This window comes from Rhincodon typus, chromosome 18 (genome assembly GCF_021869965.1).
Source record: "Rhincodon typus isolate 14 chromosome 18, sRhiTyp1.1, whole genome shotgun sequence".
NCBI classification, from domain to species: Eukaryota; Metazoa; Chordata; class Chondrichthyes; order Orectolobiformes; family Rhincodontidae; genus Rhincodon; species Rhincodon typus.
The window spans coordinates 41,856,448-41,880,218 of NC_063349.1; the positions used below are offsets into that span (position 1 = coordinate 41,856,448).

At 38.8% G+C, this 23,771-nt stretch overlaps 1 protein-coding gene across 1 annotated transcript in view; it reads left to right on the top strand.

Annotated features, from left to right (window-relative positions):
- Nucleotides 1-23,771, top strand: part of LOC109938317 (protein tyrosine phosphatase receptor type b) — a 102,963-nt gene that overhangs the window by 2,582 nt on the left and 76,610 nt on the right. The window contains exons 3-4 of the mRNA XM_048607930.1: nt 6,094-6,174; nt 7,550-7,671. Coding sequence (XP_048463887.1) covers nt 6,094-6,174; nt 7,550-7,671 — 203 coding nt within the window. The remainder of the gene's footprint in view (nt 1-6,093; nt 6,175-7,549; nt 7,672-23,771) is intronic.

Sequence of the window (23,771 nt, forward strand, 5' to 3'; positions counted from 1 at the left end):
TCCACATTGATACCATTGGGCTGCAGGGTTCCCAAGCGGAATATGAGTTGCTGTTCCTGCAACCTTCGGGTGGCATCGTTGTGGCACTGCAGGAGGCCCAGGATGGACATGGCGTCTGCGGAATGGGAGGGGGAGTCCCAGTCGCGAACAATTTCAACTCCACCTCCCATTCCACTGGCGTCTGCGGAATGGGAGGGAGAGTCCCAGTCGCGAACAATTTCAACTCCACCTCCCATTCCGCAGACGACATGTCCATCCTGAGCCTCCTGCAGTGCCACAACGATGCCACCCGAAGGTTGCAGGAACAGCAACTCATATTCCGCTTGGGAACCCTGCAGCCCAATGGTATCAATGTGGACTTCACAAGCTTCAAAATCTCCCCTCCCCCTACCGCATCCCAAAACCAGCCCAGCTCGTCCCCGCCTCCCTAACCTGTCCTTCCTCCCACCTATCCCCTCCTCCCACCTCAAGTCCCACCCCCATCTCCTACCTACTAACCTCATCCCGCCCCCTTGACCGGTCCGTCCTCCCTGGACTGACCTATCCCCTCCCTAACTCCCCACCTACACTTATCTTCACTGGCTCCATCCCCACCTCTTTGACCTGTCTGTCTCCTCTCCACCTATCTTCTCCTCTATCCATCTTCTATCCGCCTCCCCATCTCTCCCTACTTATTTCAGAATCCCCTTCCCCTCCCCCATTTCTGAAGAAGGGTCTAAGCCCAAAACGTCAGCCTTCCTGCTCCTCTGATGCTGCTTGGCCTGCTGTGTTCATCCAGCTCTACACCTTGTTATCTCGGGAAAAAACTTACCTGGTTCACTAATGTCCTTTAGGAAAGGAAACTGTCATCCTTACCTGGTTTGACCTACATATAACTCAGACTCACAGTAATGTGGTCAACTCTTAACTGCCCCTTGACAATGGGAATAGGCAATGCTAGTCTAGCCAGCAACGCCCTCATCCTGTGAATGAATAAAATAAATTGAGAGTGAGCCCCTTCTCAGATGAGCAAATGCTGTTTTGAAACGGCATTTCTTGCAATTTCTAATTGCAATAGAAATCCAAAACTAATTTTAATTTTACAACTACAGTTTTACTTCCGCCTTCACAATGATGCATAGCAATTTAGGTGCCCAAGCTAGTGCAAATGAGTTTGGGAATCACACACACATTTGATTTTCTTTGAATATAGTGAATTGTATCTAAATAGTGCTACACCTCTTCAAGTAGGCTTTCCAATATCATTTAAAATGTTTAGAATTTAGCTTCAGTCCAGTGTGAAAGTAGGTTGCAAAGTTTTCGCTCTGTGGGTTAGATTTCCTGAGTGCTTTACGAACGTCGGTTTTGAATCTTTATAATACAATCAAACCCGTGCTCTCCGCATATGAAAAATAATCAGAGGGAGGCTGACTTTGTGTATTAGCAAAGCTTTCACCTGGTGGACAAAGTGTGAATCGCACCCTGCAATATATCCATTTGTGGATGCAGCATCTGTAAGGTGGGACCAGCTTACTTCCCGCTAACCTAAAAAGCTGTTCGATGAATATCTGGAGGCAGACTCCAAACCCTTGCCACGATATAGGAGAGAAGGATTTTCTGGTTTCTGATTTGAATTAGCTCACTAAAAATTATCCAGTACTTCTTTGATGCTATTGTTAGTTTAGCATCGTGGATCTTTGTAGTAATTCTTCCTACTGATACTTCTTCCATTCTTCCACATTTTCCCTTTATGTGCCTCCTGTTTATCTCGAAAACTTGTCATTGTTTAATCTATCAATGAAAATGATCAGTTTACTTTGTCTATTCCTTATAGAATTTGAACACCTCTATCTCATCCCCATGCATTCTATAAAAGCTAATAATCCGTGTTACTTTATGTTTTCCTTTATAAGTCAAAACCACAATCTTGACATCTGCCTGACAAATCTTATTGCACTGTCTCTAGACGAATGCATATTCCCAACAACAAGGGGTGCATAAGAGTACACAGCATTCCAAACATGATTTCATTATTAATACAAAAAGCAAATATTGTGGTTGCTGGAAATCTGAAATAAAACCAAATAATGCTGGAAATCATTGAACCAAGGAGCAGTCTGGAGGATCTGAATTGACTACTCTTATTTTGTACATTTGAAATACTGAGTAAGTTTGGCAACATCTGTGGAGAAAGAAATAGAGTTAGCATTTCAAGTTGGTGATGTTTCATCAGAATTCTAACTATTATTTTATGCAATTATTGCAACTTAGTTCCTACTGTGTTCAGTTTTGCTTAATAGAAGCTCCCAAACCCAGCTTGTTATTCCTCCATGTTCAGCATCATCATAAAAATATGAAATTTAATCCTTTATGCAAATCCAGAAATGTATGCGTGAGAGAGGAGGAGCAAACAAATTCTCCACAATGACACCTGATGCATCTTGCTAGCCATTGCTGGCCAATTTATGAATCATTAGCTTCACAACAGCCTTTTCTCCCCTTTTTTCAACTAATTGTTTTTCCATACCACCACTTTCAATTTTATGCATGGGCCCTCATTTTCATTGTTAGAATGCCACTCCTCTTGAACTTTTCCATGCCCCGACAGTGCTCCACATTTCTTGCCAGGTCTTCCAGCCTGGCTTTACCAGAAATATGGACTATAGTATGCAGTGGAACAATACATCACAGCAATGCAGAGTTTAGGTGAGACAGGATACATCCTCTTTTAATCATCATATGGTCTGTTTAAAGGTTCATTGTAAACATTGGTGGATGGGTCGGTAGATGAATTAGTGAATAGGTAAAATGATAGGGTGAATAGGTAGGTGAGGTAAATAGATTGATGGATAGGGTACTAGATGGATAGGCTGGCAGGAGGTAAAGGCAGTGAGGAAGTTGGTGGGTAAGGTTTAGGTAGGTGAAATGGAAGGTGGGCAGAATGGTGTGTTGGCAGATTGGTAAGATGGTATGTGAATGAGTGGACAGGTCTAGTCAGGTTGGGTCAGTACAAGTCCAGTCAGAACTGGTTTAGGGGCAAGTTGGATGGTTTGGGCAGTCAAATGTGGAAAGCTTTCAGGATAAAAGGGGCTGAGTCAGGCAAGTGGAGGATGTTAGTTGAGGGGTTTGAGAAGCATGAGGAGAAAATCAGGTGGTCATTGTGTGTGACTGGGGGTGGGTCAGTTGTGTAGTTATGCAGGACTTAGGCTAGATGTTTTCTGTCAAACATTTCCTGGTTAATTCTGACAATCCAGAAACTGGAGGATTTGTACCTAGTCTACATTAACTGCATACCCTCCATCATTTTCTCCTAGATGGGTATGATCATGTTGTAGTTATGTTGCTAGATCAGTAGTTCAAAAGGATTTGGTTCATAAGACATATTGTGAAATTTAATTAATGAAATCTGGCAATTTCTGGATTTGAACCAAAAAGATTGACCTTGAAACTAGCAAAATCTCACAGATTACATCCTCTTGTGCTTTCCAATTAAAGAAAGCACTGGATTGTGGCTTAAATGATAACCTCTGCAACCTCTGCCTGTCTCAGAAATTGTCTCAGTGCTTCAAAAGTATAAAACTCTCCTAACTGTAGATATGTTTCCTGTTCAAAGATGGCATGACATGCCTCTGAAGCAGTTTGAACTTGAACCTAGGCTTTCTGGCTCAGACATAGGGATTCTGCCACTGTGCCACAAGAACCCATTGCACCCATTTGTGAACTATGCTTTCAGACCAAATTACACCAATGTGTGACACTAAGCATAATCCAGAGTTTTTTACATAATTCATTGTAGGATCATTTGGATATCAGGGTATTATATCACAACTTAGATCTCAGTCATTGGAATTCACCTATGGAGCAAAATTTTTTTTTAAGCAATTTTTTTTAACTTCCCACCCTAAGTTAGCAGAAAATCAGCAAAGACTCTGGAGACCTACAGCTGTATTGCTCCAACTGCTCTGGATATTTCTACTTTTGCTCCAGCAGAAAACATGATCAGTTACTCCCTGAACAGATAAATGATAGTTGAGAAGAGAAGCCATGGGAGCTGTATGAATTTTCTGCTTTTTACCACTACTGCCATGAGCCTTGGGACATTGTGATATCAGGGGTCGTGCTCAAGGTTTACTTTTTTGTTGGTTTGAGAGAGCACTGGTCACCACGCTCTCCGTAAGAATGCAAAATATTTAGTACATGAGGGTGTCAGTCCAATTCAATATGCTCAATTAAGAAATTCCTTGAACTCTTCAAGACCTTGCTTTAAATGGTCCACCCTCTCATTCTACTGCACAATTCTAGACAGCAGAGCTAGGTATACTCTGAGTGACAGTGAGACAGCTAAATGCCTGCCCTGCATATTCAATTCACCCCAATCTAGAAAACTGAGTCAGGCTCATGGTTAGGTCTGAGCAGTAGGCAAACATTCCATCCACCCTTCCACTGGTGAACCTGCTACAGGAAAAAATTCTGCCCTGGCATCATTATATTTATTTTAGCTGCACTTGACAAAACCATTTGAAGATGCAACAGATTTTAATTAAGTGCAATCTGCACATTAGGTTAGTTTTCATTCCCCGTTCTGTCTTTTATTTCCTTGTTTGAATGTACTCAACCTTGTTTGTAAACTCAATCTGAGCTTGTATGTTATTTCCCATTATTCCTTCTTCAGCCTCAGCATGTGGATTTGTTCTTAGCAATAAATTTGTTTTTAAAAAATTGCTGCTTTTGAGGTGCATTTTGTGACATATCTGCAGTTGATTCGGCTTGCAAGCTGCCTTAGCTTCCATGAATTTATACTCCACCATCTGTTTCTCCAATCTGTCCTTATTAACACTACACTCTCACTTCCTAGTATCCCACCATACCTCATTTTTTCTCTCTCTCTCACACAACAAGTAATGTAGAGATGCAATAGAAGATGTCTTAAATACTCAGCAGGACTGATACTATCTGGGGAGATAGTATGATGTGTTTTCATCAAAATGGAAAATATTAGCGATGTGACAGATTTTAAACAAATATAGGGAGTGACAAAGAAGAACAAAATGGAAGGTCTAAAAGAGGCAAGGGAGATGAAATGACAAAGGGGATGGTACTGAAATGCAAATGGAACTGGTAATAGACAAAAAAAGGAGCTAAAGATTGAGTGTGGAAGAGATGTAACTGGAAAAAGCAGAACCAACTATTGCCTTCCAAAATTACTATTGGCATCTTCTTGGGAGCCATCCTTTGTTTTTTCACTTACCCCATGACCACCTCCTTTTGTGCCTTTTGTCATTTAATCTCTCATCTACATACCTCCCTGGCTTTGCACCCCGTTAAAAGTTGTTGAATCTCTGACAGTTTCCAGTTTTGTCAAAAGGCTGGCAACCTGCATAATTAACTTTTTTTTTACTCTCTCTCCACAGATTGTCCCAGACCCATTGAGTATTTCCAGCATTTTTGTATTTTTATATCAAATTTCCAGCATCCACAATATTTCATTTTTACATGACTGCTGTGAGGTTTGCCAAAGTGAACTTCTTCAAAAGAAAAACAGCATTTCAATGACACAGGATGTCTTAAAATACAATAAGGGCTCATGCCTGCTAGTGAATGTGTTCAGAATGGATGAATTTTCAAGACTACCAATTGTTTAACTCTCTGAAACCCATCTTTGACACTATAACTGATAAAATATACCTCTGAGGAAATTCACTTTGCAATGTGTGAATTTAACAGGCTTCTTATGTTTCAGAATGGCAACAAAAGCTATACTCTGGTGCAGATTGGCTTATTAAAAAAAAGTTTGCTTTCATATAGTTAATATTCCTGCCAGCAGTAGAATAATGGCAATGCTGCTGTTGAAGTGTCTTTAGCACGTTCTATGCAATTTAGCATCAAACACAGCCTATTCAGCGTGACATTTATGCTTCTCAATGCTATTTAGTGACAAATCAACCACATAGATATATGTTATTGTAATACCATGCCAGATCTGCTGCTTCTGTTTACAATACTGTTAGAACTCTATTTGCATTAACTTGGACCTTAATTGGTATGTTAAGTACGTTGGGAATGATTGTAAACCACCAAACTGAAGATTTTTGTTTTTCCTTACACACCACACAGTAGCTTTTCAAGCCAGTTCTTTAAAGGGGGATCCACCATCATTTCGAGCAAATAACGTCAAGTGGGGCAATGATATCACACGTAAGTTAATGAATGACAGTTTTTGTAGAAAAATTTAAATCACTTTTGAGCTTTAAAGACAATTGTTGTGTTAAAATTTTGGAAAATAAAAAAAAATCATTTTCTATCCAAGGCATTCTGCCTGATTTCAGGCAGAGCAGCAGTTCTGGACAACTCATTTAAAAGTGAACACTATGTTACTTAGGGGGAGTTTTGGTGGAACAGACTATCAAAATGTGGCGGGTAGAATAATTGCATCATTTCCACTCTGATACAAATTGAAAATACCTGATTTTTCAGGCATTATGAGATACTTGACTGACTTCAGCAGGAATTCCACATGTTTAAGCAAATTATGGCCTTATTGTGTCAATAGCACCTAAATTCCAGAAGAAATCTGGGCTGGCCATGCAGGAGATTTCAATCAGGCCTGATATCCTAAGATATATTTTCTTTGCAGAGTCAGGAGGAGCAGGTACGCCTCTTGTATATCTTCCTCACCCCAGACTCTCAATCCTTACGCAAATTCATAGAATGCTTGTGGCTCCCAACTTTCTGCAACTTCCCATTGACCCTCATGCTCATTTTGGTGGCAAGGCAGTCAACAACGTGCTAACAATGAGTAGAAGTTAAAATTCCCACCTATACAATTGTTAGCATTCACAGAGGGTTTCCATTTGGATTGAAACAGTCACTCTGATACCCAATATTCTCAGCCTGTCTCAGTGTGATAGAGTAGAGTATCATGAAAGGCCAATCATTTCAAGCAATGAGGGTGGATCTTCAGAGCACTGTCATCTGGAAGGATTTTGGAATTAGAAGTAAAATTAGAATTAGATTTCATTGTCATATGTATGCAAGTGCAGAGATATAGAAGTACAGAGGAAAGTTTGCAATGCCACCATTCATGATGCCACGTACAAGGTGTCTAGGTACAAAATCTTAGGTAAAAAGCAGAAAAATAAAGAAATAATTTAAAAGTTCAACATTACAGTTCTTCTCAGTATAAAGTACTAAATAAGAACTAACATTAGACATTCCAACTTACAACTCATCGTTAGCCATGTGCCCGTAGTTGCTCCACGTCAGGCTTTCCCCATGAGGGCTTGATCTCTCTCCCACACTGGGCTCGATCTCTCTCCCACACTGGGCTCGATCTCTCAACCCCTGCATCTCTGCGTTTTCCTCTCAATGCTGACCGCCGTTCTCTCTCTTTAAGAAGACTGCACTGTCGTTAATAAATGATATGTATGGTTGCAGACTCTGGGACTTATTTTTCATATCTACATTGTACATCTTTGAATTTTAGCATTTATATGTCATAGAAATATATTTCTATAAAATACTGTGTCACTTCAGATATGATTTCTAAATTTAATGACATATGGTCCAGTAGGAGTTACTGAACAACCAATTGAGCTGACCACAGAGAGTTCATCATTCTCACCGCCAAGCTCATCTTCAGGATCAGAAGATTCCTGTTCTACAATGACTTGTTTTTACAATCAAACTGAGAAGGTAAGAACTGTACAACTTCATAACATAAATCAATTGACAACAGTTTTGCAAATGGTAAAGCAATAAAATCGACACTGCTGTATAACAAAACTTACATATTTGGTGTTCATGGCAGTTTCTTTGAAATTAGGAATGGGGAATGTACTGTTGGTAACGAGAAATCATTCCCATAAAGAAGTTTAGCATGACACACTCAATATTCCATTACTAGTGGGAAAATATGATTTCATTGGAAAAAATTATTTGAAACATTCATTGATCTTTACTTCAATAACTATTCTTAATTCACATGTTAATTGAACTGAGGTATAGCAATAATTATAATATCAGCATTACCTGACATGATTGTACAAATTGATCCAGAATTAAAGGGTCACCTGGGGATAATTCCTATGATACTATCGTATATACACACTGGATTTGTTTCTGTTCTGTACTGGCAAATGTATTTATTACACTAGTATTTATGAAAGGTAGGAAGGCCATTAGATCATTTCTTGTATTCCTAATACCTCACATTGGGCTACCAACTAACCATAATTAAGACTGAGATAAGGATGAATTTCTTCTCTCAGTGCATTGGGAGTCTTTGGCACTCCTTGCCATGAGAGCTGTGTGGGCAGAGTCTTTGTGTACATTTAAGGCTGAGATAGATTAATTCTGGATCAGTAGGGGAATGAAAGTTTGTGGGGAAAATTCAGAAAAGTGGACTTGAGAAATGTCGGATCAGCCAATTCTATTGAATGGCAGCCAGGCTTGATGGGCTGAATGGCTGATTCCTGTTCCTATTTCTTAAGGTCTATGGTCTTAACTGGTGGAAATCAATTATTTTGGGCCCCATTGTATTGCATGAGTCTGGGACGTGTAACTGAAACACTGTTTTAGAGCAAGTGGAAAAGATAGAGCAAAGGGCATTGTACCATTTTCTGCCTCATGAACATGCAAAATCCGATTCTAAACATGGAAAGCTGACTGCAAGGAGGTTTTCAATCGGTCTGCAGGTACAAGGTCTTTCTAAAAGCCTTTTGTAACTATGTTCTAGGGTTTACTTGCTGATTTTTACGTTTTTATGAGCCCTAATGATATATGCAAATTTTTTGCTCTGGCTTCCCTTTGTTAGTAGCAGAATGTTTACCAGTAATTTTTCAAGCTGATATGATTAACAGAAAGGGAGGAATTGCTAAGGAACGATAGGGCAGTCACACTGTTCTGTGTATTCCTGTCAGCTCTTGCGCCCACAAAACCCCCATATCTGCAGAGAATGTTCACATACTTTAACATGCGTAATGTGGTACATGTTCCTTCATCAAAGTCCCACCAGGTTACAGTGCCATGACAATGAGGCATGAATGCTCAAAGGTACTTTGAAACCATAGTGGTCATACTTGATTGGATTTATATGAAAGAAGACATATAATATAGGGTTCAGGAGACAACTTGGCCCATTTGCTCCAACACCACCTGCAGCATCTACAGAAAGCCTACCTGAAAACAATTGTGATACCTTGCCTTTCAATTTGCTTTTGTGTGTAAATAAAAGCATTCTATTAAGCATCCAAAGATCTATCACAAGTACAAAACAAAATAAGAGCATTTTACATTTTTACTGAAGTATTAAACAACTGTTTTCTAGTAAAATCCTTTCAAAATTCTTTTTACTGAAAAGCTACTGATTCTTCTAACAGCAAAAGACCCAAGGCCGGTTTTGATAACTGAAAATAATGGTTAACATGTCATCTGAAAAAGAGACATCTTTAATGACAGTTGAGAATTGTATACGAAATACCAAATGTGACTAATTTGGATGTTCAATCTGGACTAATGTAGAGTACTAAAAGGCAAATATATGCATGTGTAAAATTTTAATTATTATTGCCTGTTCAGTTTCTAAATTATTCTCACCAATGAAAAAGAAGAAAGATCAGATGTATTTACCAAGGTCCCTGATTCTTCACATTCTTCAGAGATAAAATCACTGATCAACAGAGGACCTGCTGTTGACAGAGTGTGTTCAGAAGCACTATTAAACATTGACCTTTTAGCAAATCTACTTTCATAGGATGAAAACATGCTGTTGACCTAAACAATTCCATAATCAAGTATTTATTCACAAACATGAATAATCAATTTTCTTCTTAAAATATTTGATGCCTTTATGCATTGAATCAAATTTCCTGGTTTATTGTATCAGTGTCCATTCCTTTTGTTCTATAATGCATTACCAAAAGACTGTAGGGATCACCAACTGTTTGGACAAAGTGTAGGATATCCAAGTTACCAGAAGCCAGCCAGAGGTAGTATTTGTGATTCAGAATTTAAGATTGTTTAGTGGGAACCAGTACATCTGTAGACACTATGGTAAACAATTAGACCACAAAAAGCTTCAGCATGCCTAGCAGTTTTCCGATACATAAGCTCTATTTAATTGATGTTGGATGTGATTTCAAAGTAGGCTGACCCTGTGTAATGCAATACCTCTCTAACTTGATAATATTTGTTTCTGAAGAGTGCAAAGAATTAAGGAATTTGAGAAATATATTTGAGCTATATTTGAGTTATACAACTGTATTCATTATCTTGAAGAATATCAAAGAGGAAAAATTAAAAGATATTTATTATCAGATTTCTACTTCTGCACACATTTTACAATCTAGATATAACCAATTGTCTCTCTGTAATGGAGAGAAAGATCTCTCGTCCTTTTTATGGCTAATTACTTAGTTGTTTACTTACGACACTCACCAATGTCACAAAGTGTTTCTCACAGCGAAGTTACAGTGTTTGCAAAATACTGTAGAGTCTTACCGTTCAGATCTTCCATTCAAGAATTCAATTATCAGTACAAAACTTTCCATGTATCACATCACGCATTTTCTTTTCAACGCTGGCTCATCCAGGAGATTTTTGAGCCAAAGATGGTGACTAAAGATATTTTTAAAATGGAGAAGCACCCAACGCAAATTGTAAGCACTTAGACACTGACATAATGATGATGTATTGTCTTTCTGAGATTGGAACGTGACACTGAGTGTGTTAGGTGCCATGTTGTACTTAGGCCCATATCGCTGTAATTTGCAATTTGTGCTTATAGCTGTGCTATACACAGCTGTAGTGGTGTATAATACAATGCAGTACTGTACTTTTGCACTACTTATCCAGCAGAACATCTTTATGTTCAACAAAAATATTGCCTTTAACAAATTTAATTGGGATTTTATCTTCTACTGTCTTCTTTATATATCATAATTTTTGATTGTTGGAAGCTATCAAATTCACAACCATTATAAGTGTTGACTGTTCATAAACTTGCTGTTTGCAAGATTGTGCAGGAACACAGCCCCTACAAATGACACAGCTTTACTCTTCTATAAGTGTGTGACTTGTTACATAATTTAAAATTTGGCATGTATTATATTGAGGAACCTATGGATGGTCTTCAAATATCCAATTATCAGTCAAATTCTAATAAAAAAATACATTGCCTCTAAAATATAAAACCTAATTTGAGAACATAGGCAAAATCCAAGTCTTGTCAGCTCTCAAAGTTCACATGAAGTCAACCTCTTACCGCTGGGGTAGGAGTCTTCATTTTGCATCATCACTACATCACCACAAACATTGGAAACCTGTAGGAATCCTGAGTTCTTTTCAATAATTATCAAAAGATCATATCACCCTTTAATTCTCATGATGTGGAATGCTGTTATAAATGCAGTAGGAATTTTAAGTATCTGTTTTACAGTGTTAAAAGCTATGAATACTGACATAATTTCACAACATCACAATTTGTTTGATTAAACTGCTGTAAAGTGCCTTGTGATGATTTCCATTAGTAAAGATTCTGCACAAATCCAAGTTGTGTTGTTATTTTAACACATAGCTTTAGTTACAAGGAGTTTGGCTATTGGGTCAATAATCAGAAGTCATAGGTTTAAAATTATTGGCAAAAGGTGGGAGTTGAGACAACAAGGTGCAGGGCTGGATGAACACAGCAGGCCAAGCAGCATCATAGGAGCAGAGAGGCTGACGTTTCGGGCCTAGACCCTTCATCAGAAAAGGGGGAGGGGAAGGGGGTTCTGAAATAAATAGGGAGAGAGTGGGAGGTGGATAGCAGATGGATAGAGGAGAGGATAGGTGGAGAGGAAACAAACAGGTCGAAGAGGCGGGGATGGGACCAGTAAAGGTGAGTGTATGTGGGGAGTTAGGAAGGGGATTGGTCAGTCCAGGGAGGATGGACAGATCAAGGGGGCGGGATGAGGTTGGTCGGTAGGGGATGGAGGTGCGGCTTGAGCTGGGAGGAGGGGATAGGTGGGACGAAGAACAGGTTAGGGAGGCAGGGACGAGCTGGACTGGTTTTGGGATGTGGTAGGGGGAGGGGAGATTTTGAAACTTGTGAAATCCACATTGATACCATTGGGCTGCAGGGTTCCCAAGCGGAATATGAGTTGCTGTTCCTGCAACCTTCGGGTGGCATCGTTGTGGCACTGCAGGAGGCCCAGGATGGACATGTCGTCTGAGGAATGGGAGGGGGAGTTGAAATGGTTCGCGACTGGGAGGTGCAGTTGTTTATTGCGAACTGAGTGTAGGTGTTCTAGGTGGGAGTTGAGCTTTTTTCACTCACCATTATCAGGATCTGAAATACTTTGCCTGAAGAAGTAGTGGAAGCTGATTCCATTGATAACTTTAAAAGTGAATTGGGCAGGTACTTGGGGATGAGTAAATTCCAGGGTTACTAACGAAAAAACACAGATGTGGGACCATGTACAACTGTTTTCTCAAAGAGTTGGCACAAAAGACTGGATGACCTCCTTCTGGTACTGCATACTTCTAAAATTCATGTTGGACCAGCTGCATAATTTAGAGCATCCCTTGAGTTTTTGAAATGCCTCTACTGAGTTCAGGAGTTTCACAGAAATGTAATCAGTGCCACACAGAATTGCAGCTGTATGATAAAAGTTTAGGACAAGGAAACAGTATAACAGGAAAGTTACGTTGTGAAAACGTAGGAGGGAATCATGGTTGCTAAGTAAATAGGGAAGCATGTGAGGATGTTTAGGACTGCATACACATTACCAGAGAGGAAGTGTTTACAGGCTTAAAGTGCATTAAAGTGCATAAATCCCCTGGGCTTGTAATCAAGTCCATCCTCGGATGTTGTGGGAGGCTAGGGAAGAAATTGCAGAGGCCTTACGGAGACTTTTGTTTCATCTTTCGCCACTGATGAAGTTCCAGAAGACTGGAAGGTAGCTAATGTTGTTCCATGGTTTTAGAAAAGTAGCAGAGACAAGCCAGGGAACTACAGGCCAGTGATCCTGACATCAGTGGTAGGCAAGTTATTGGAGAGGATACTGAGGGACAGGATCAACCAACATTTGGATAATCAAGGTCTGATTAGGGATAGTCAGCATGGATTTGTGCGTAGGAAGTCATGTCTGACTAATCTTTTGGAGTTTTTTGAAGAGGTAACCAAGAGGACGGATGAGAGTAGGGCAGTAGATGTTGTCTATATGGACTTTAGTAAGGCCTTTGACAAGATCCTGCATGGCAGGCTAGTCATGAAAGTTAGATCACTTGTGATCCGGGGAAGACTAGCTAATTGGATTCAAAATTGGCTTGATAGTAGAAAGCAGAGGGCAATGGTTGAAGGCTGTTTCTCGGACTGAGGCCTGTGTCTAGTGGTGTGCCACAGGGGTCTGTGCTGGGACCTTCATTATTTGCTATTTACATAAATGATCTGGATGTGAATGTACAAGGCATGGTTAGTAAGTTTGTGGATGATACAAAATTAGGAGGTATCATTAATAACAAAGAAGATTATCAAAAATTTCGGAGGGATCTTAATCAGATGGGAAAGTGGGCTGAAGATTGGTAAATGCAAATCAATACTTCATCAGAGGCTGCACTGAGGATGTTACCAAGCACGGTAACGAAACGTCTGCGGAACAACAAACCAGCTCGGCGAGCCAACCAGCCTCAGCAAATCAATACAGATAAATGTGAGGTATTGCACTTTGGAAAGTCAAACCAAGGTGGAACTCATACTGTAAAGGGTAAGGTCCTGAGGAGTGTTGTGGAACATAGGGACCTAGGAGTACAAGTACATAGTTCATTGAAAGCGGCATCACAGGTGGACAGGGTAATGAAGAAGGTGTTCAGCATGCTGGCCTTCATCGATCGAGGCACTGGGGAATAGGGGTTGAGACATTATGTTCCAGTTGTATAAGTCATTGGTGAAGCCGCACTTGGAGTATTGTGTATAGTTTGGTCACCTAGTTATAGAAAAGACATAGTTCAACTGGAAAGTGTGCAAAGAAGATTTACGAGGATGTTGCCAGGGCTAATAGGCCTGAGTTATAGGAAAATGTTGGCCAGGATAGGACTTTATTCCTTGGTAGGTAGGAGAATGAGGGGTGACCTAAATATGGTATATGAAATAATAAGGGGCATAGATAGGATGAATGCATATAGTCTTTTTCCCAGGGATGGGGAATTGAAAACTAGAGGGCATAGGCTTAAGGTGAGAGGGGATAGATTTAAGAAGGACCTGAGGGGCAACTTCTTTACGCAAGAGTGGTTAGTCTATGGAATGGGCTGCTGGAGAAAGTAGTTGAGTCAGGTACAATAGCAACATTTAAAAGACATTTGGTAGGTACATGGATGAGAAGTGTTTAGAGGAATATGTGAGCCATTGGAACTAGCTGAGAGGGCACCATCGTCAGCATGGACCAGTTTGGGCTGAAGGGTCTGTTTCCATGCTGTATTGCTGTATGATTCTATGACTGTAAATGGTATCTGTACCTTTACCCACACCAATGAATAGTTCAACCTCATGAATAATTTGTATTCCAGACTATCAGGTTAAATACTGAATTGTTTTCAGGAATTTGGTTATCTTATTCTGAATACTTAACTTTGAAAAGAAAAGGCTTGGATCTATGGTGATTAGCACTTGCTTATCTCATTTGTATAAGCCATGATTTTAGAGTTGACAGTCTAAATAGGCAAGTATTGAAAATGATTTATTTTCTTAATGGTCAGCATTTAAAGTGCTAATTTTCTGAATTCACAGATCAGTTAGCAAGCCTTCAACTGAAGCTGAGAATTTACAATTGTTCATTTTCTGATTTCCCACAATGGAAAACTAATACTGAGGGTGTTGTTGTGCAGTAGTAGTAGCCCTTCCTCTGGGCTAGATAGACTTGAGGTGTACCATAACATCTTTGCAAAGTTTGATTAAAGCTACCTACAAAGCTAGTGGTGTGGTTCCTAACAGCATCACAAGCCTTGCAAATAAACCCTGAATGTTGCATCTGCATTATCTAACCCAACAATCTGTCTTACAATAATAAAGTTATCAGCACAGACTTTTCATTGCGTTATTTATGCTCATTTTCCTCTTCACCAAGATTATGTCATTGTCAACTTTCATGTGAGCCATGATTTGATCCACCTCAGTCATAATTATTGTCCACTTGTTCAGCCTTTACTGTACTTTACCAACTTCTTATTTTCTAATTCCACCTGGAAGAGATCACTAACAGGCATTAAAGAGCTAGGAGAAATCATGAAGTTAATTACTGACCATTCCATCTATTATAAGAAGATTGCAATTATAGGCTTGCTGTTAATATGTGAATAAAACAAAGAACTGCAGATGCTGGAGATCTGAAAGAAAAACAGAAACTTCTAGCAAAACTTAGTAGGTCTGGCAGCATCTGTGGGGAGAGAAAACAGAGTCAGATTTCTGATGTAGAGTCACCAGACTTGAAAGATTAACTCTGTTTTCTCTCCCCACAGATGCAGCCAGACCTGCTGAGTTTCACCAGCAACTTCTGTTTTTGTTAACATGTGATGCTGGATCATGTGCCTTTTGAATACGAACATTGTCTTTTTTGAGAAGACCAATCTCAACAGTTCTAACAGAAGACCATGGTCCCTCCCTGTCCTTTATATATCAGTAAGATAAATCCATTTTATTTTCTCCCTCTTGCTGCCTGCTTGTCCTAAAAAAGTACTCTTAGGTAGTTGAATGGCTTCCAATTTTTCCAGAATGATATTTTGTGTCAACCACAGAAAGGTCTGTGTCAACAGGCATCCATAATGGTCTTCTTTCCTTCTTATGGGTAAAACTGTTGCCTCAATTAATTACCTTGCCACAATGACATGATGTTGGTTAGGGATTACTTCTACTTTATAGATAATACATAAATCTCAAAGCTTCCAGTTCCTTATCTACATCCTAAGGCATAGTTTTGATTCTGGAAAAGGTTAAAAGTTGCGTAAATATCAGTGAACTTTAAATCCAAACTTTCCTGCACACGAATGCAACATTCAACTGATTAAACATCTGACTGTGCACAATACTGAAATATTGATTATCAGCAGGGTTATTGTGTTACTTACCCTAAAGCCTAAGCCAAAAATCTGAAGACATGAGTTTAAATCGTACCCAGTACCTGGGGAAATTGAATTTATTGAATAAGTAAATTTGAATGAAAAAATACTAACATCTGCAAAGGTAACCTTCATGACCATACAACAGGATCATTGTAAAAACCTATCAAGTTCAGTAATGTCCTTTAGAGAAGGTAAACCTGCTATCCTGACACAGTCAGGCCTACATGTAACTCCAGACCCATAGCAATGTGATTGAATCTGAACTACCCTATGAATTGGTCTTGCCAGCAGTGTCTACCACCCATTGGTCCTAAGCAGATCAAAAATCACCATAATCTATTTTAATCACTATAAATGATCAGTCATCCATAACTGACTTGTTTCTTTTTCGCAGGTAAATGATAACCTGTAAATATAGGTGTAAGTGTTTCTGAACAGAATATTAATTTGAGTACTTTTTTTTCCTGTGGCTGACTGAAAAATCAAGTATGACTAGTTGCAATAATGAGTAGTTTACAATGCTCAAGCAACCAAGCAAGTACTATCATTATTTTACAACGCATTTAAGAAGCTTATTAGTGTGCAAACTATGGCAGTAAAAACCACAAAGGCATATTCAAAATTGACCATCTGCACATGTCATAATAATAGATACAGTAGAGTTTTGAAGAGATTCTTTGTGGTATCAATGGCATCTGCTAAGCAGACACACTGTACACCACCAAATGATAGACAATGTAAGTACAGTGACCACAACATTCCAGACATGGAAAGAAATGAACAAGTATCCTATAACCTCAATAAAGAGTATTAGTAAGTGTGACCATTGTACTAACATAACAATGATAGTTATACATTACAATACAGCACAGGAACAGGCCCTTCGGCCACCAAGCCTGTGCCAATTTCTAATCCTTATTTAGATCTGCTACTAATTGCTGTATATCGTTTCTATCCCTCTGTTTGCCTCCTGCTCCTGTGTCATCAAGATACACCTTAAATGTTGCTAACATGCCTTCTTCCATCACCTCCGCTGTCAGTGAGTTCCAGGCACCCACCACCCTCTGAGGGAAAAATACTCCCTGCACTTCTCCCCTAAACTTCCCCACTCTCACCTTGAACAGGTTGTTTCCATTCTATCTCCATAACTTCACCACAGGAGTAATGGAGAACACATTTGTATGCATTAGTGGGATTTCCATCACAATTCTGAGGAAGTTATATGTACAAGTCCAAGGAAATGCTGATCAAGGGTATGATTAGACAAATGAAGGACTTATCTCTGCCGTCTCCAGCTTTAGCTATGTTGTATTTTATAACACCTTTCAAGGTTACACAATGCCTCAAAGTGAAATACAGACAACCTTTGAAATGCAATCACTGAATAATGAAACAGCAGCTAATTTGCAATAAGTAGCTTGAGGTAGCTCTCTGATATGTGGTTACCAGTAAGATATATTTCCAGTCAACAAATTTGGTATACTTGATGAATTCTATTATTTAGAACGTAGTTGCATTGGGATCATCTCCCAGCAAACTGTTGATTGTGTTGTGATGTCTTTGGAGTTCTTAATGCCAATGAAGGATTCAGGTCAGCTTTAGCATGTTATGGCCTCATTTACAATGATGTTTACAGGTCCTTCTCTGCTGCCCACAGCTCACTCTGAGTCCTGAACAATGCTTACACAAGCTCATGTACAGATTTATTTAGTGATCACAGCAGGATGATCTTGGAGCTGGCACGAGCGTTGGCAACTGATACTTGGTAATATGTGTAACCAAGTAACCAAGGTAATGTGTAACCAAGTGATGGATGCCAACAATTCAGATAGCTCTGAGATCACAGAGGCAGTGGTCAGTGCATTGAGGCTGGGTAAGAGATGTCACCAACAGAAGTAGTGTTCCATCTGAATCCATTGTAATTAATCTTACCACAGTACAAGTCCTTACAATCATGATAGATGTGGGCACCAGCAACTGGATTTTTGTAAAAACTTAAAACACAGCAAAGGAAACCAGATAGACAAGGGAAATGAACACTTGTTCACAAAACAAACAGTCTAATGGTTTATCCATGTGATTGTATCCTTCCATGAAATTTTGTCACATTGTGAAAAATGGAAGACAAAACAAGGGTTTGTGGATATGCAAACTACCCGTAATTTATATAATGAATTCCGTTGGCCAATATTAGCCAAAAAGCTGTGAATTGAATTGGTTCCTGTCTCATTGCTTTTCATTGTTGCACACAGATACAGCCTCTTATGCTGCTTTGTCACACACTGAGTCACTGGACTCGAAACATCACCTCTCCCTTCTGTCCACAGATGCTGCCAGATATGCTGAGTTTTTGTTTTTGATTTCCAGCATTCACATTTCGTAGGTTTTTATTGTCACACCATTGTTTCTTTTTCATGCATATGGATCTCAATTTATGGAACATGTCTCAAACTTCAATGCTTTTGCTCACCTTTGTTGGAGTGTGCAGCAGTGTCCCTTGTAACATTCCCAAGATCTGAACTATCGCCCTAGTATAATTAATATGTTCTCTAAGATGAGCTTGATTAGAGTTGTTTGCAATGCAAATTTTAATGATTGCTTTAGTATTACCTCATATTTCCCAGGAATGATCTCTTCAATCTACCATCTTCCAAAGATAGTAGAAGATTGCCTGACTAATCAAGTATATAAGATGCACAGTGCTCTTCTCTCCAAAGAAGACTACTATTTACCTAAATTTTGCCTTAACAGAATAAACGATTTGCATTTTCAGGAATCAATACTTTTTATCTTTATATAGACCATCAGAATAATGGTGAATTCTCAAATGGCAACATGAGCAGAGTCCACAATGCCTCTAATCTTGACAATTTATCAATTTGACAATTGTTTTTGATAAGAGTCTCTTGCTGAATTCAATGCCCATTAATGTGCATAAAAAATAAATTTTAGTTACCCATCTTATTCATCATCAGTTAACTATATTAATGTTCCCTGCACTTTTAGAGTCTTCTAGTCAAAAAATTGTTCAAGCCTGTTCCATTTATTGCGATAACTAAAACAATACATTATTAAAGAATGCATCTTCAGCTCTTCAGATATCAGACGGCAAGCATCCCAATCTATTTGTTCATACCGTGCTCCTCTGTTATTCTCAGATTGGTAAAATTTCTGCCTGGAAAGAGTGACGAGGCAGTTCTCTCATTTTAGGCTATACTGTATCATTTGCCCCAGCACCTACAGACAGCCTCCTCCTGCTTCTGCTCCTGCTACTTTTACTCTTCCTCTGCCTTCAGCTCTTACAGAAGCCATAATACACCAGTAACATTAATTTTCATGTTAATGGTTCTCAAAATATAGTAAATATCCTAGAATTTCACTATTCACCTGAGAGTATGATATGTTGCAGGTATTTTTCACCAGTGATAGCAACATCGACTGCGGTAACTATAACCATGAGCACTACAATTGCTGTGTAACACCACATGAAGCTAATTGCCGTTTAACAGTTTTTGTAATGTTCTTCCCCAGAATTTTCTAACTTTTTGAATCACCTGTGGGGAGCTGATGGCCTGTGGTATTATCGCTGGATTGTTAATCCAGACACCCAGGTAATGTTCTGGTATCCTGGGTTCAAATCCCACTATGGCAGATGGTGGAATTTGAATGCAATAAACATTTGGAATTAAGAATCTAGTGATCACCATAAAACCACTGTGGCTTGTTGGAAAAAACCATCTGGTTCACTAATGTCCTTTAGGGAAGAAAACTGCCAACCTTACCTGGTCAGGCCTACATATGACTCCAGACCCACAGCATTATGGTTCATTCTTAACTGCCCTCTGGGATAGGCAATAAATGCTGGCCTAGCCAGCGTGCCCACATCCTTCAAATGAATAATAAAAAACCTGAACAGTAAAGATTTTGGAGGAAAATAAAATATACAGTAGGACTGAAATGAATTCTGTTTTAAAACTCCATCCTTGAGTTATGCAATTATTAACAATTATTCTATTGTAAATTCAATCGCACAAAGAGGAATGCACAAATGCTCTGATGTGTTGTCCTTTTCAGTGTTGCAGCATGTATCAATATTGAAGGGTTTCTTTTAGCTAATTTGGCACATCTGAATAAGATATGTTCCAATGTGCTATACCTGTATAACTCCATAAATGGTGCGCTGTAGATTATGTATTCAATTTGTGCAAAATGTAAAAGGAAACATTCTAACGTAAATTATGCTGATTGTCTTTACTGGCTTGATGTGAATTAAATATCTTTCGACAGTAATAAAATTGAGCTCAACAGCTAGTAACAAATGTCAGACTGCTTTAAATACATTTATACAGTTATACTATTTTCAGTTCAGATCACTGGTAATATTCATGTTAAAATGTTTAAATTTCTTATTGCTGTACAGCACATAAGCAAATTAAAAGATAAGTCCTTGCTTTCAGTAAAAGGAAAATATGTGCTAATAACCTAGTGCAAATATTTATCTGACATATGATAAACAATATTAGGAACTATTCCAATTTGGAAGCACTTAAGTGAACGCCAGTTGACAAGTAAGTTAAAGCAATAAATATAAATAGCTTTTTTAAAGGTTAGTTGAAAGGAAACAGTGACATTGTTAAATATATTTTACATACTAAACATTTCCATGCTGAATTAAAAAGCCTTGTAAATGGAATAATGTAATTCTATGAGTGATCCAAAAATGCCAAACATATTTCTGAACGATGTCAAAATAAAAAAAAAAGTTACTCAGTCCAAACCAACCAGGATGTTGTCTCAATTCAGAGAGGATGAGCTGATAAGGAAAGCACTCCTGTCCCAAAAGTTATGTTGTAGGCAAATGCAGAAACCAGTTTATAAGCAATAAGGTTCCACAAACAACAAATGAAAACAGTGGTAAAGTTATATGTTTTTGGCATCAGTTAAGGGAGGAATGTTGGCCAGGATATTGCAAGAACTCAGTGTTCCTCTTCAAGTAAAGCCGTGGAATCTCTTCTATCTTTCTAATCGGGCAAATAAGACTTATCTCCTTTAATGTCTCTTCTGAAGATTGCTACATCTAACAAGGCAGAACTCAATCAATAGCTCTGTAAAGTGCTCCAACATTTGGAGACGTGCATGACTTGCCAAATCAGGATGTGTAGGTGCTGGTGTTGGACTGGGGTGGATAAGGCCAGAAGTCACATGACACCAGGTTATAGTCGAACAGGTTTATTTGAAATCACAAACTTTCAGAGCACTGTGCCTTCATCAGGTGATGAAGGAGTAGTGCTTAGAAAGCTTGTGATTTCAAATAAACCTGTTCGACTATAACCTGGTGTCATGTGACCTCTGACCTTTCCCCGAATCTGAGAAAAGAGTTCAATCGACTGAGCTAAGTCAAAAGTGTATTAAATAATCAATGTGAAAATTAGTCACAAAATGAGATCATGGACATACAACCCTTTTTTCTTATTTGATGAAGTATGGACCTTACCGGCAAGGCCAGTATTTGTTCCTTAGCCCTATCTTCTTTCAACTGATTGGCTTGCTAGCCATTCCAAATGACAGATAAGAGTCAACCACATTGCTGTGGTTCTGGAGTCACATGTAGGCAAAGATGGCAGATTTTCTTCCAAAAGAGCATTAGTAAACCAAATGGGTTTAACAAACAATCAACGATAGCTTTATAGTCACTATTACTGAGTCTAGCTATATATTGCAGCTTTCCTAACTGAACCAGCATTCCATTAGCTGCACAAAGGGGTTTGATCCCACACACCCCATGTATTGGCCTTGGCTGCTGGACTACTAACTCACTGACACTAGAACAATGCAATCATCTCTCCTTTTATTCATGCTGCTGTTCCAAAAAAGATACAAATTTGAAATCTGACTTTCAGAAGTTTATATTTGGATAAATTGATGGGTGTTTCAGAGGGCTGACGTGTGTGTTGGACTAAGTGGATTGCTTTGGAGCTAAATTCTATGATTCTCAGGAAGTGAAAAGGTTTTAGACATTTAGACTTGTGGTGCATTCCATTTCACTGCATCTTTCCCATTTAATGAAGTGGCAATAGGAGCAGAAAACTAGAGACTTTACTTAAAATAATAACACAAGACACGCATTTTATTTCATCACTGTAACTTTCACTTGAAAAGAACTTTGCAAAACTTTTTCAGTTTTATAAGTACTGGTTATAACCACTAATTTATGCCTTTTTATGGATTATAAAGTTGAAATTCATAGCTGGAAATGTATTTTTTCCTTTTCAAAATTTGGGTGCGACTGGCAAGGCTGATGCATTTTTACCCATACTTAGTGCATTGAAAGGTTGATGGTAAACCTTATACTTCAATAACTCTATGGTTTTCTGGTTGAGTTCAGAGGGCAGTTAAGTGTCCATGGTGGTGTTGGGAGATCAGGTAAATACCCTTCTGTAAAGGGTATTACTGAACCAGTTGGACCAGTAGGGCCTTGTAATAATTTGACTGCTTCAAAACAATTTTAATGCCATCCTTTTCCTCCCCAGATGATTAAAAAAGTCTTGAGGTTAAAAGAATAGACCTTCAATTTATTATCTGTGGATTATTAGTTCTGGCCTTGGGTTTATTAGTTCAGGAATACAAGAACTATCGTGAGGTTATTTATTTAGATTAATTAATTTTGTTTACTGTTTAATATAACATACAGGAGAACAAAATGTTATTACTATAACAACCTACCAATATATCTGATCACTTACAATTACTAATTTGAAAGCAAATTTTCACTTTTAAAATATCTGCTTTATACTAATGTGAAATGATCTGTGATGAAAAAGACAAAATGGAATACAGTGACATCTATAATTGCACCTAAAGTGTTTGAGGAACTAAAAATGAAGGCATCCTACAGATGTAAGAAAATGTAAAAATATAACTGAACTAGATTGTAAAAGGGTTTAAAAACAGATTGCACTCCTACTATGGGTGATACATTAAGATGGATCACAATCTAAACTGGAATGAGTTGCACTCATATTGTGGCACCTTCTGGGATGGTTTGAAGCAAAAACAGAAAACGTTGCAGAAACTCTGCAGGCCTGGCAACATCTGTAGAGAGATAGCAGAGTCAATAATTTGGGTCCAGTGACCCTTCATCAGAACTGGTCACAGGACCTCAATCGTTGACTCTGCTTTCTCTCTACAGATGCCGCCAGACTCACTGAGCTTCTCCAGCAATTTTTGCTTTGTTTCAGATTTCCAGCATCCTCAGTTTTGTTTCCTCCACGGGATGATTTGTAACAGGCTGTTTACTTGGTCATTGTAAATGGATGGCATCATTTGACTGAAATGCGCCGTCCCATGGACAGTAGAGAGAGAAGGAATATCAAGATGGTGGATGTGGTTGTGCTGCCATCTGATTAGGAACATGAAGTGGAAATGACACATAATTGGCGTAAATACAGCCCGATTAAAACCTATGCAACAGAAACACGCAAAATTCCAATGGTCATTTCCTGTTAATGATGTGAGTTGGAGAATTTGCAGAGCTTTGGCGAGAAAGCAGTGCGATTCAATGAATAGAGATAGTAGGAACCGCAGATGCTGGAAAATCTGAGATAACAAGGTGTAGAGCTGGATGAACACAGCAGGCCAAGCAGCATCAGAGGAGCAGGAAGGCTGACGTTTCGGGCCTAGACCCTTCTTCAGAAAATGTTCAG